At 37.5% G+C, this 14,693-nt stretch overlaps 1 protein-coding gene across 1 annotated transcript; it reads right to left on the bottom strand.

Annotated features, from left to right (window-relative positions):
- Nucleotides 1–2,712: 2,712 nt before the first annotated feature.
- Nucleotides 2,713–4,583, bottom strand: LOC112167056 (protein NUCLEAR FUSION DEFECTIVE 4). The gene is made up of 2 exons (XM_024304012.2): nt 3,371–4,583; nt 2,713–3,224 (listed from the first exon to the last, which is right to left on the bottom strand). Exons 1-2 carry the CDS (start codon nt 4,552–4,554, stop codon nt 2,804–2,806), a joined length of 1,605 nt encoding a protein of 534 aa, XP_024159780.1. The 5' UTR covers nt 4,555–4,583; the 3' UTR covers nt 2,713–2,803.
- Nucleotides 4,584–14,693: the final 10,110 nt, after the last annotated feature.

Raw genomic sequence — 14,693 nt, 5'->3', positions numbered from 1 at the left:
ATTCTGATGGTTCGATTTGCTCATCAGCTTCTCTGAAGGAATCTAGACAAATCTGGTTGCTCAGGGTTTTCAACAGAGTTCCTCGAGATCTGGTTTCTCGGGTTTGTTAGATTTCTTCGATAAAGTTCTTAGAGATCTGTTTCTTGGGTTCTTAGACTGGTTGCTCGAAGGCTAGGCTTGGGAATTCCAAGTGACATGGGTTTTCTAATTTTGATAGGCTGCACTCTAGGGGGTGGTTCAGAGCGGTTGATTGTGTGATTTTTGCACGGTCAGTGTGTCACTCTTGTGGCAGTGTAATCGGGGTTGGTTGTGATCTCAGTGGGTCTGGCAGAATGGTAAGGATAAAGGTGGATTGTTGCTGTCTATTTGGATCTGGCCCGAGTTTCCAATGATTGTTGTTCACAGTCTAATGTCAACTCTTTTAGGAAGCGAGGTGGTTTGCAGCGGCTTGTTGTTATCTCATTCTTTAGGGTTTAATTTTGGTTTTTAAGTATTGTTTAGGGTTCTTATGTCCCTACTCTTTTGAGTTGGGGTTGTTTGGTTAGGTCTAGTGGTTGTGCCATTGTTGGTGTCATCTGCAAAGACTAGCTGTTTTCTAATTTTGATGTTTTTTGTTGTCAATGTAATGGAGAGATGCCTCAACACGTATACTGACAGTCTCTTCTTGAGGTTGGCTGTAAGGATGTATCGACACTCCTAGAGTAGGTTGTTTGTCTGTAAGTTACAGTTTAGCCCCTAATGGCTCATTGTGTTTGTAATCGCTGGTTTTATATTAGGGGTATGAGTGAGTCCTCTTTTCTAATTAGCTAGAGCAGTTGGGATTTACAGTGTCATTCCCGTTGTTGTAAGTATTTTTTTTATCAAGTAAATAACTCATATACAACAACTAGTCTATTGTGAGTCGAACTCACTACAAAAAAATATGTCATTTTCCTACCAACTTTTTCCGATTAAATACTTTTTTGGTCGAAAGTAACAATATTTCCAACCAAAAATATTTTACTGTCGAAAATAGAATTTTTGGATGACCATTATAATTTGGTGTCGGAAATAATTATAATTTGGTGGCAAAAGTTGGAATTTTTTTTCCAACCACGTGTGATGTCGTCGGAAAATAAATGATCATTTTCCGATAAGATTTTGCTGTAATTTTTTGGATTAATAAATTGTCTATTTTTCACAAAAAAAAATAATTTTGTCTTAAATATTAAATATATGCTTATTAAAGAAGATTAATCTCACAATAATACAAGGGCTAAATACAAATTACTACTCTGTGGTTTAGTTCCAAAATCAATTCAGTCTCTGAACTTCTAATTTCATCAAAAACACCCATGAACTTTCAATTTTAATCTAATAGGTCCAATTTGTTAGTTTTCAGACAATTGAGTTATTTAACTTGTTAACGTGGCTCATATTTGGCCTATGTTTTATGATGTGGTGCCGAGGTGGTCTGCATAGTCAATTTAGGAGTGAGTCTTACTATTAAAAATAAATAGTTTTTCGACAAATAATCCAACTATAACTTGAACCCATAACAGAATATTAACGAATTTGACCTATTAGATCAAAATTGAAAGTGCAGGGGTGTTTTTGATGAAATTAGAAATCCACGGACTGAATTGATTTTGGACCTAAACCACAGAGTACTAACTAGTATTTAGCCCATAATACAATTATAGAATTCAGAAATATATATATATATATATATATATACACTAAATTTTTTGAGTTTTGAGATTTCTTCCTTTCTTTCTTATAATAGAATATAAAAACCATTAGAAAATTAATCTTAGAAAACTAAGACTAGAAAAAGAGTTTAAGTTTTATTCTTCTTCTTTTTTTTTCGAGAAGATTCATTTTTTTTTTCTAAGTAGTTAAATAAAATCAATTTTCAATTACAAAGAAAAAAAATGAAAATAATTAAATTAAAATTTAAAATTGTGCCTAATTTTTGGATGACTCGAGCACAACTAGTTTAATGGCCCAGCACGATATGGGCTCAAGCCATGGGTCAGGTGGGGCTTAACGTTCAAGTAAATCGGCCAGTATGAGGCCGAGCGCCCGAGCACGATAATAAATGAGTCAACTTGAGCACAACAGAAAGCACGAATAACTCTATGTTAAAATGGGTCGGGCCAACCCGTTTGCCAACTCTACTTGAGGTACGATTTGGAATAAAAAAAAAGTTTACGTACTAAAAAAGAACTTTTACAATAGTTCGAGTACCATTTGGATATTTTACTCTAAAATAAATATAAAAAACAAAGTAATTGTATTGATGAAGTTGACATCCATTACCAACATACTAAGTTACTAACTCAATAAAGAAATTAGATAGATATTGAACATATGATAATTAAAAAAAGTAACGAATTTATGTGAATGAACAATATCGTATCATATATTAAAGACTTCATGAGAATACATTGTAATAAAAGAACTCCTCTATATTAATTTGTAATAAGCAATACTGTAAATACTGTCTTTTTTACTACAGCTACGTACCTTGTTCCTCACGAAGTTAGATCATTGATCTACTGGGAAGGGATTCAAAGAACCAGCATGCACATGCACTATCAAGATTGGAAAGCTGGATAACATCGAGTCGACTTTTTGGTTAGTAAAAAAAAAAAGATTGACTACAAATATCAAGGGTTAAGATTACTTAATAGGTGTTGTGTCACTTGCACTACCAGTGCATAGAAGAAATTTCGTCAATACTGATGACATCGTCATCCCCTTATCATTAATACTTTACTATTTTCTGGAAAAACAAAAACAAAAACATTTAACTCGCGGTCTATGATCTTTTGGAGTAGAACTTTCTTGTTCTTGCATATAGCGTTAAAGCTAGGACAGTCCCTAACGTACAAAGACTACCCCAGATAATGAAGGTGCTTCTGTAACAAGCCATTCCCAAGCAGCTACCATCTTCATTTCCTTCCTTACGATAAAGAAGAGCAGATGAGTAGCCAAAAAGAAACGACCCGATTGAGATATTCGCAACCACCACATTGTGATTTATTGAGAATTTTTTGGTCCCGAATAGCTCTGTTGTTATGGACACTGCAATAGAAGTAATTGCTCCAGTGCACACCCCTATGATGGCGGTACTGATGATAAGAGAGACGTTAGCTGGGTTGAGAAGCAAGAAAAAAACTCCTGCTATTGGTGCCGCTAATGCCATTAGGAATGCAGGCCTTGAAATCATATACTTGCTTCTGAAAAAGGAGAAAGGAGAAAATATTAGTAATTGGCTTCAAAAATTCATATAGCAAGCACGTCTTTCATTCCACTGAAATATGACAATATAATTTTCTAATTGTAATTTAAAAAATTACTGAAAATTAGGGACGGGAGAAGTTACCTTGCGAAGAAATAATCCAGAAGTGAAGGCATGAGACGGCCAAAGAACCCGAAGGAAGAAGATAAAGAAACCAGAGAAGAAGTCTTAGATGAGCCTCTGGACTCTGCTATCTGTCCCAAGGTGTTCAAGAACACGAGCCCAATTGTTGCACTGAAAAAATAAACTAGGAAATATAACCAGAAATCTATCCTTTGCACCATCAACGTCACTCCAATCTCCTCTCTAACACCAATCCCATGATGAACCTGTACTTCACCAACCTCATTATGAACCTGCACTGTACTATGTTCCTCTTCTTCTTCCTCTTTCACTACACCACTCTCTATGCTCTCAAGGCCATTCTGATCATCTATGCTGACATTGTACACTCTGTTCTCTCTGTCTAGGCTCCATCTTCTTGATATTTTTTCTCTGATTTTTTCCACAATTGGGATTACCAAGGGCATCAGTAGGAATACTCCGGTGCCTATCACTCTATCTAAGCCGATCATTGATCCTAAACTGGTGATGACGGCATAGATTCCGGTGGCAATGGTTATCACAAATATTAAATTGAACCCCGTTGCCATGTTTGTTGGCTCCCCTGTTCCCACATCAATGTTTCTCACCAGTGGTGCCACTACAGCACAGACTAGTAAAGGCAGGAGAGAGTTTAAAAGAAGATAGGCCTGTGCTCTCTTATGAGGTGAAGAAGAAAAAGCAGCACTGACAATATCTGTGTAGATTTTTGCACTCAATCCTTGGTAACTTGTTGTTAGTCCCACAGCAACCTGTTGGTGAAGCGGAAAGTTTCGAATACTAACAACATAGCAAACGGTGTTAATCCAACAGACGCTATTGCCTGCCACCATGGTGAGCAAGAATATTTGCCAATATGCTGGAGATGAGATTTGGTTTGTTACGAATAGAAATTGGACGCCGTAGCCAATCAACCCGAGGAGTGATCCGATTATAAGGACTAGCCAAAGGGGAAGGTAAATAGCAGCAATGCCGGAAAACCAACCAAAGAGTTTCCCTGCGTCGGAGGCGAAGACAAGATTGTTGATTTGTATTTGGGACATGGAGAGACTGTTCTTGAGTTGGGATGAGTAAGCAGGGAAGGTTGTGTTTGTTCCATTTATGGATTGAAGCCATATGATGCCCACTAGGCTTAACCATTGGAAAGCTTTTGATGAGGAAGACATGGCAAAATATGAGCCAAGATGTTTGTTTGTATTGTAGTATATGCAATGAAAAGTTTGGTATATTTATAAGGTTTACCCGTATTTTAAGAGGAGAGGAGTGTTGTGTGAAAAGAGTGCAAGATTAATGCTGGCAAAGCAGAATGATACAATCACCACACACGACCATGTCATAAATTAATTCATTCGAGTTTAAGTGGCAGGTAACTAAGCTAGTTGTTGAGAAAAATTAATTGCTAGATGTTTTATTTTTTTCTCTTGCTAAGATATTTATATAGTTACGTATCATGTACAGTTAGAGAAGTAATGAGATGGATCTGGTTTCTCTGAAGTTAGCAACCGTAAAGTTATTTCATTTCATAAAATTTTGACGATTTAAATACTTCAACAGCTCAAGATATGCCACATGAATTAGATAAATATTTTCAAACTTACTGTAATATCGTCCATTATCTTTTGACATCGTTTTTAAAATATCATTATCTCCCTTTCTCTTTGCATTTTCTCTCCACCATGACTTTAACAATATTTTTTAACTGATAACTGGTATCGGTCGATAACTGTTAGCTGCAAGCCAACACCCATGTAAGTTGGCTAGAACTCCAGATATAGTTGCAAATCTGGAGGAGAAGAAAGAAGGACAAAATGATCATTTACCCAATTTTGGGGTTAATTAACCTCACTTACCCAAACACTTTAAGAGATCATTTCCCTAATACCCAATTAAGTTTTTTTTTAATTCCTTTTTATTTGTTTTTGGGACAATTTTGCCCTCTCCTTCTTTGTCACTTAGAGAGAGAAGTCATCGGAGACCTTGTTGGACTCTGGTGACCAGTGGCCAGCCGCGGACTCCGGTGAGGACTCCAACGATCGATGACCGGTCATCGGAATCCCTAATCCGGCTACCCGACTGGTGACAAGATTCCGGCGTCTAAATTTATTGTCCCCTAATAATACCCAGTAACCATGTTATTGCCTCCCAATAATCATATTATTGCCCTCCAATAATCATATTATTGCACTCAAGTGAATTGCATAAACTCCCAAAACCAAAATGAATGGACACAATTGATCAATTTATATGTTCAATTGTACACGTTCACTTTATTTTTCTTTTTTTTCCTTCCCCATTCTTGGAGTTCACAGTATACCAAAAAAAAGTGCTCTGGGCACCCACTGAAGTGTGAGGCCGGCAATTTGGGTCTCTTCTAATCAAGGCTCTAGGTTCTGTGAGGCGAAGGCTTGGAAGTTGACGAGGACTTTGAGGTGGAAATGGGGTTGGGCTTCGATTGGGGAGGCTGCGAGGCGCAGCAGAGGATCGGAAAATTGGCCGGACCGATGGAGGAAGACGAGGAGGAGGAGCCCAACACTCGGCCTTGGCCCTTGAATTTACCGGAGGAAGAAGACGAGAATGGGTTCTTGATGAAGCCCTTGACCTTGTCTTTCATGTCGTCCATTCTGATTCTGTTGTATCTATCTCTTTTCTGTTTCAGGTGAAGAAGAACAATTCACAGAGCAAAGGTGGTCAAGATTGAAATTAGGGTTAGAAGGAATTGGGATTAAGAAATTGCTTGCCGGCACCAGTCTCAGAGAAGAAGTTGTTGAAGGCGTCGTCGCACGGCATCTAGCCTTCCGGCTGGAGAGAGAGAGAGAGAGAGAGAGTCTGAGAGGAGTGTAGTTTCTTAATTAAAATGAGGGCAAAACTGTCAATAGATGTTAGATTGGGTAAATGGGAGCAAAAAACTCTTAGTGGAGTAAGTGGACAATTTTTAGGCTGAAATTGGGTAAGTGGTCACCGCCCCAAGAAAGAATATGAAAAAGCAAGGAAGAGAAAGAAAAAAGAAAAGAATCAGAGAGCTTATTCTTATTCCTGCTCCATTGAATTGGCAGAGGGAGTGTTAGGGCTCAGGCTCTTAGCCTAGCATCGAGACTTCGACGTTGATCCCCACCGCTACCACCACTTTGCCCCCAGCTTTCTGTATTCTCATATTGACTCGCATCGAAACCTTATTTTTCTCACTAAATTCAAAAAAAAAATTTAGTATTCCAAATTAGAGTGAGAGCTTTTTCATTCGAAAGCTGAAATGAAGAAGAAGAAGAAGAAGAAGAAGAAGAAGAAGAAGAAATGGCTAAACGAAGAGAAAGACATTTCAGTTTTCAAAAAAATGAGGAAGACCAAAGTTAAAGGAGAAGAATATGATGGAAAATAATGAACCCTCATTCTTCTTTTTTGTTTTACTTAAGATGGTATATCTATAAAATTTGTATATAATATAATGAGAACAACTTGTGGTCTATTCGTTTGAGGCGAGAGGATCATGTAAGAGGTTAGGTGGGAGGTTCGGCTCTTGCCTCTTACGAAACACGTTTCATTTTGCATATTAGTTTGATATGTATTCGTATACTAGTGTACTCAGTCGGTACGATATATAGACGGTATGAGAACCGTAGCTGAGCTAAAGCCCATTCTCGATACAGCTAAGCGAAGCCGAAATATCGGTAAGCCGAATATTTCAAGTCAGTTTGGCTCGGCCCGAGTTCGGTATGGTTAAGCCCAAATGACTCAAAAGACTAGCTCTATGTATAATTCACCATATAATTTTGAACGCATTTTCCTTTTATTTATTTTTTCTTCAAAAACTTTAATGAAGAAAAAAATGAGAAGTGTGAAATGAATATTTGAAAATGGAAATAAATAATAAAAAATTGTGTTTTTATTAATATTAAATTTTGTAGTGAGAAAAAAATATAATTTTTCTCAATAATTTGTTCTGCATAACAGTCATTTTTTTTTAATATCCTAAACTCAATCATACTGAAGAACTTTTTATACCTACATTATAGGGTGGGACAATAAAAGATGCAAGGACAAGAGAACGTGCTAGCATTTGCCTGAGAGAAAAGTGGGTTTTTTCCTTCCTATTCGACGGTGAGCCTTTTCACCATTGTAAGACGGGCCTTTGTCGACTTTGTGTGGGTTTGGAGTAAGCCGGGTTCCTCAATTGATGTTCTCATTTAGATCGAGGAGATTACGGTGGGCCATTTGTGAGGTGAGGAAAGGGGAGATCGCGGTGGCTATCGGGGTTTGGCTTGTTCCTAGTGTTTGCACCTATTTTTTGCACGTTGACCTACTAAGCTCTCGCTGTTGGATGAGAGAGAATTTTGGCTGAGATTATGTAAGGGCCAAGAATGAAGTCACTCGATCATTCAGCCAAGAATGAAATTAATTGGCCATTCAGCTGAGATGAGGAAATTAGTCAAATAAGCATTAGGTCTACCGAGAATATAGAATTTAGGTCATACAGCCGAAATGAAGGTATTGACTGAAATAAGAATTTCTCGGTCACTCGACCGAGATTAGAGTTTTGAGTCTGAGATAAAGACATCGTTCAATCACTCGGCCGAGGTTTGAGATTTTGGGTTGAACAACCCAAAAGAAGATGAAAGTGGATCACACGGTTACATGGTTAGGAAATCCAAGTTCAAATGAGTGACTACGCAGATGGGCTGAGAAAGATCTTGGATATGCTCGGCCAAGCCTAACTGACAAACATCGGCCGAGGAGTCCATTCAAGGAAGGAATCCTTACAAGGAAAGAGTTCAAATCAATTAAGGATTTCAATTGTGAAGATTCCATATATCAGTCAAATATGGACGAATCAATCTTAAAAGGAAGGAGAATCCTACTTAAATTCCACTGCTAGGAGGACAAGTTAGCTAGGGTTTTGATATGTATATATAGCACATTGTAACTCATTGTAAAGGGTCCTGTACCACACAAACAAATCAATATACAACTTTTACTCACAAACTTTTCTCTTGCTATCTCATAGGTACTTTGCCTTCAGTTCAACTTTTACATCTTGTTTTCATTTCTAGTTTCTTAGTTTCAATTCAGTACTTTATATTCAAGCACTTTACTTTCTTGTTTATTTACTTTATATGCACTTTACTTTTCGCACTTAGGAGTAGTTCGTAACATAGAATTATCGTCCATTGATCTCGTTTGGCCAGTCCGGATTAGATCGATGCAATTCGTTGTTCATATACATATCATCTCACAACGTTTTGACAACCGAGTCCACTTCACCTTCGTCTTCACCGTGATTTGCGAGTACCTTCACCCGATATATCTCTCACTTGTCACCTGAAACTTTGAGTTTACCCGAGAAGTGAAAGTGATAGAAGATCCCGGTCAGGATTGACGCCTAACCGAAGTCCTTGCAACAGAGGCATTAGAACCTAGCGGCCGAGATGGTTCCTTCCTCGGCCTACAATCATTTGAAAGAAGTCAGATACAAGCACAAAGCATATCTAAACCTTGCTTGGCCATTCGGCCGCGAGTTGGCACGCCCGCGTAATTTCAGAAAGACTATTCAACCACAAGTCCCTCGGCCCTCATTTCGGCCGAAATGATTTTGAGGCAAACATCTCGTTGGCCTAGTTTACATAATAGATTGGGTGCGAGTTCAGAGGTTGTTGGGTGGTGTTGTGGTCGTGGTGGCTTGACTTGGGTCTGATTGACGTGATCCAATCTAGGTTGGCAGTCCGTCGACTCTGGCGGGGTGGCGCGATTAGTGGTCCTTCTGCAGTGGCTGTGGTGGGCTTTAGCCAAGCTTGGCAAGCGGCTTTTGTATCTTCTGTTTCTTGGGTTGGGACTTGGGCTTGGCCCTATTTTTGGGCCTTCCTAGGCTGTATTTTTTAATATCTACTTTTAGTTTTATTTATTTTAGTTGGTAAGTGTTGTCTTGCTTTGGCATGTAATAAGTCTCTGTATGTATCTTGTAGCGCTCTAAATGCTTGTGTGTGCACTCTAAGTTTCTTTTCTTGCCTAGCGAGGTGACAATCCATTTTTAAATAGTCGCAACCTTCTAGTGACAATATTTATTCTTTGGCAGCAACATAGGAGGAAAGCTGTGATTTTGGTAATTATACTTCATTATAATCGAGTTATCTTTTTGGTATGTCACTGCTATGTCAAACCAAATTGAGTAACTAGTAGAGCACTCTTTGCTAATTGGTATTTATTAGAACACATGTATTTTATAAACACTCCTAATATAATTCCGGGATATTCTTTAGATGTTTAGTGTGGGGTTTAGACTCAATTTTTCTCCCCCTTTTGTATTTGGCAATTTCATTAATCAATGGTTGAGCATAGCCGTACCGGCCATTTATTTGAAAAAAAAAAAAAAACAACCATTTTATATAAGGGTGATTCTAGTTAGACCTCTCAATTTGCTATTTAGACCTCCTATAATTTTTGTAAAATTTTAATTCCTATTTTACCCACCCACAAAATGAGAAGAGAAGAAAGATTTGATTATTGCAGCACAGTTGTACTCGTGTTCCCATCCTTATAGATGATCTTCCTTTCCAGTTCAATTTACTCGACTATTTGATCTTTCCCAGCGATGAGATCGACTTGAAATAAGATTAGAATCGATATTTGGCAGTGTACCCAAGCACCCAATTAAACCTCCCTTCTTAGCAGCAAAACGAGAAACGAAGTCCTCAAAATCAAAATGACTCAGACCCAGAAAACACAAAGCTCAACAAGACCCAATTCATCATGCTTTTCTCCGGGTATAGTTCTTTTCAATCTATATAAATATGGATTTGGCAAGCCATCAATTTGAATCTCAACCCAGCTACATACTTGCACTGTTAAGTCCCAATTCAATCTCAGAATCAAGAACTAGCAATCAATGATTATGGTTACTCCGTTTTATCTTTGGACAGTGCTGCCTTTCATGGATATTCCCTGCTATTTGTTTTATTGAGTCATCTGGTGGCAAATTAAGTTATTAAGTGTATAGCCCTTCTCCGTGAGTGGTATTAATTTAACAGATGATATGCTTTTGATGTTTAGTGTGAGATAAATGCTGGATTTTTTTGCAGCATAACACTAAGGACAGCTCAGTGAAGCTTGCTTATGAAGCTCAACCACGCCCTCAAGCAATAGGTTCTCTAGCTGGGGAAACCATTGTAAAAATCGCTTGTGGAACAAACCATACAGGCATCACATATGATGCCTGCCCTATTGCTCTGTTTGCTCCTCTGTGATTGTGTTATTTTGTGTTCCTCGTTTAATTATTTAGTTTCTTTGTTAATACAGTGGCAGTGGATGAAAAGGGCTATGTATATACGTAAGTGTTTCTATATGGCATGATCTTTTACTCCAAATTTGAAGCATTTCAACACATTAATGTATCCTGCGCTTATACAAAACCTCTATGTTCCAGTTCAATAATGTGGCAAGGGGAAGTACTTTTCGACCATAATATGACAGTTAAACTCTTTCACAGACCAGTATAGATCTGTGTTGCAGCATTAGTAGTTTCTTGCTCTTCTTCTTTGGCACTGTCAGAGTCTTGGTTGAGGCATTGATTGAAACGTATTGCACTGGTTGATTGTTCATCCCCAGTTTATTTTATTGGCTTGAACACTGATTTATGATTGTAATGCATATTTACTCTATTGAGGAGAACACAAATAAAAGAATCATTTAAAAAAAAAATTGTAGAAGGGTTAAAGTAGGAAATAAATTTTTACAAAAATTTGAGGAGGTCTAAATAGCAAATTGGGAGGTCTGAATAGAACCACCCTTTATATAAAGACACATATGTTATGTAATAATGAAAAAATGAGGTTTGTCTAGTGATCAAACTGATTAGGAGGTCTAAATAGAAATTCTCGTTTTGTTTCATTGGGCTCAATTTCATTTGGCTCAATACCCACATTACTTCCCATAAGATAGTGTAGTCCAATAGTTCACATTACAGTAATAACCATTAATAGCCCGTACGTAATAACTATCTTCTGTAATTTTCTTCCAAAAACTGCAACAAATCGACGTCTGCAACCACTAAATTTGATTCCATCATACTAGATTGTAGTGGTTGTGCAGATATAATGTGGTCCTCTATCTACCACCATAATTAGAATTAATTGGTTTTATGTGACTGATATAATTGAAAATCAATGTTGTGATGTAATTAGATGCTAAGAAGTTAATTAGTTTGCTCCTTTCTCCCTTTGGTCTTTGAAGTTGACTGGCGGTGTAAGAGTTGAAAAGTAGGAATTGCATGGCTTTAGAATAGGCCGTGTAACAAACTGGTGGTTTGTGCTCTCTTATTTTTTTTTTTTTTTTTTTTTTTGGAAAAAGACTTGTGCTAGTTCGATTATCTTTGCCTTCAGGGCACCGAGTCTTCTATGTATGACTAATGACTCATGAGGTGAAAAAATAATTAATGAAGTAGGGCAAGGCTAACCTCAGTGCGCCAAGTGATTTTATCTTAAGGGGGGTTTTAGTTTTATTTTATTTTTATTTTATTTATTTATTTTGTTTATATATGTATATCAGATTCTATCCAGAGTGAGGCCTCGCTCTGAAATTAAAGTGCGAGTTAGAGTTTAGAGTCACTTTTCGGTCGCATATCCACATCTCGACTATTCAGTTTTTAGATACTAATGTATAGATCATCTCTGCAAAATTTCAGCCAAATTGATGGTCGTTAAGGTATCCAACTGGCTTAAACCAATGAACGAATTGAATCTGTCCAACCTAAACCGTACTAGCTTTAAGGCAGTTATCAATGTCTTAACAATCATCAATTTGACTAAAATTTTACAGAGATGATCTATACATTAATACCCAAAATCTGAACGGTCGATATGTGGATATGCAACCTAAAAGTGACCATAAACTCTAACCTAGCACTTTAATTTCAGAGCGAGGCCTCGCTCTGGATAGGATATGTGTGTGTATATATATATATACACACATATCCTATCCAGAGCGAGTATATATATATATATATATATATATATAGATATGACTGAATAAACAACAAAGGAAAAAACAGACTACAACAGTACAACACAAACCCTTCAGATACTCTTCCATCCAGCTGATCCAACTGGAACGCCTGAGACATAGAGGGAGAGACAATTATGCCAAATAGTAAAAACACTACCCTTTAGATAAAAACCAACCAACTTATCAGCCAGAAAATTAGCTTCCTGAAAAATATGTCTAAATTTGAGGAAAGAAAACGATGCAGCAATGGTCTTAATGTCAGCAACCAGAGATTTAATTCTCCAAGAAACAATCGCCTTCCACCCAAACTTTAGAGAAATTATAGAATTGAGCAGAAGTAAGAAGTAAGAGCATCTCTAAGGCCACGTTTGTTTGCCAGGTTAAGCGGCCTGATAAGGATTAAAAATTTCCTGTCTAGCTGTTTCACCTGTTTGGCAATCTGGATTTGTATAGATTGGAAATTTCAATTCCTACCAGAGTAGGATATCTAATCTTGTTGAATAGGTGGGATAAGAAGTGGATATAAAATTTTACAGACACTGACCTTATCGCGAAACACATACACGCCAACAACAACTACTAGCCTTCATCTTCATCACATCTTCGTCGACCAATTCCAGTTAATTCCGGCCATCTCCGGCAGAACCCAGACATCTACGGCCAAGTTCGGCGACGTCTTCCTCCTCTTGCATCTCAACTATTGGTTCCTAAAACATCATCACGTCCTCATAGGGAACCTCATAATGATTGGTCGATTGTGAATTCGATCCGTACAATTTTTGTTTCCAGCAAGAACTCTTCGGCTACAAATCGGCAATCTCCGGGAAATTTTCGGCCATCTCCGACCTCCATTATAGCTGATTATAGTTGTGTTCTTCTTCTCCAGCCATCTCCGGTTGCCGATGCGAAGCTTAAGCTCATGCTCCATTAACGAATAGATGCAATCTCCTTTCCTTCGTCTCAGTTTTTTTTTTTTTTTCCTTCTTCTAAAATGGATAGAGTTTCAGTTCCAATCCAATTCAAAATCTAGTGTAACAAACGAAGTATAAGGTTAAGGATTTCTTCTCCAATCTAATCTTATTCCAATCTAATCCATTTATGTATCCTAATCCATTCCTATCTTGGTTGCCAAACGTGGCCTAAGAGTAGTATGACATTGACATCACCTATTCTTTTAGAGGCAGCAAAAAGAGGAAGACCATCCACATTTCTTAAAAGAAAACCAATAGAGGCACATCCATATTTAACAGAACCATCAAAGTTAGTTTTAATTTGATCTTGATCCGGAGGCAGCCATTTAATCTGAAAGATTTTTTGTTCAACAAGCTTAGGATTGGCCTTCCAGTAGTTAGCAGTAAATAAAAAAATAAAAATAAAAGAACGAGCCCTATAAAAAATTTGACAAGCAGAGGGAAGGGGGCCTTTAGAAGTGGAAAGAAAAAAATTTGTTGGAACTCAAAATAAATAAATAAAACATAAATAAAAAAATAAAAAATTTAATTACTTTAAGATGAAATGAATTTCACATTTCAATTCATAATCTGTTTGAAAATTGATTTTCATTACGGTCTTAACGTGGTCTTCCGCCGCCTCCTCTATCAGTGCCAATATCTGAGTTATACTAGAGTTTATGTCCTAGCTAGATTACTTGTATTATATACTCGCACTCTAGGACCATCCGATCATCTTAATAAAGACACGGATAGAGAAAGCTGCTAGCCCATGTTAATGTATGTTGTTCATTGATATGACCTCATCCATCTGATCTTGATACGACCTCATCCATCAGATCAAGATCAGATGGAGTCATGGAGATCAATTCCCATGTTATGTTGCTTTTAATCATCCGATCTCATCCACCAGACCGGGTCGGTTCATAATTTCAAAGCATTCAAGCCAGTTCAAAATTTCAAAAGCATTCCAAATAAATATGAAAGGCATACCGGCATCAAGAAATCACCGGCCCATGTTGAGTATTAGGTTTTATTACAGTGACACCTAAAATCTAAGATCAGATGGAGATCAATTCCCATGTTATGTTGCTTTTAATCATTTGATCTCATCCACCAGACCAATTCGGGTGGGTCGGTTCAAAATATCAAAGCATTCAAGCTGGTTCAAAATTTCAAAAGCATTCCAAATATGAAAAGCATATCGGCATCAAGAAATCACCGTTGAGTATTAGATTTTATTACAGTGACACCTAAAACCCTTTCTGGCCATATGCATGAATATTCTTCATAGAATTTCGGAGCCAGAAGTTATTGTATGCCTCATATAACTTGCAATTGGCTCGTTCTTAATGAGAACGCTTTAGGGC

Source organism: Rosa chinensis, chromosome 5 (assembly GCF_002994745.2).
Source record: "Rosa chinensis cultivar Old Blush chromosome 5, RchiOBHm-V2, whole genome shotgun sequence".
Taxonomy (NCBI): domain Eukaryota; kingdom Viridiplantae; phylum Streptophyta; class Magnoliopsida; order Rosales; family Rosaceae; genus Rosa; species Rosa chinensis.
Note: the sequence above shows the minus strand (reverse complement) of the source record. Positions and strands in the feature narration are given on the sequence as shown.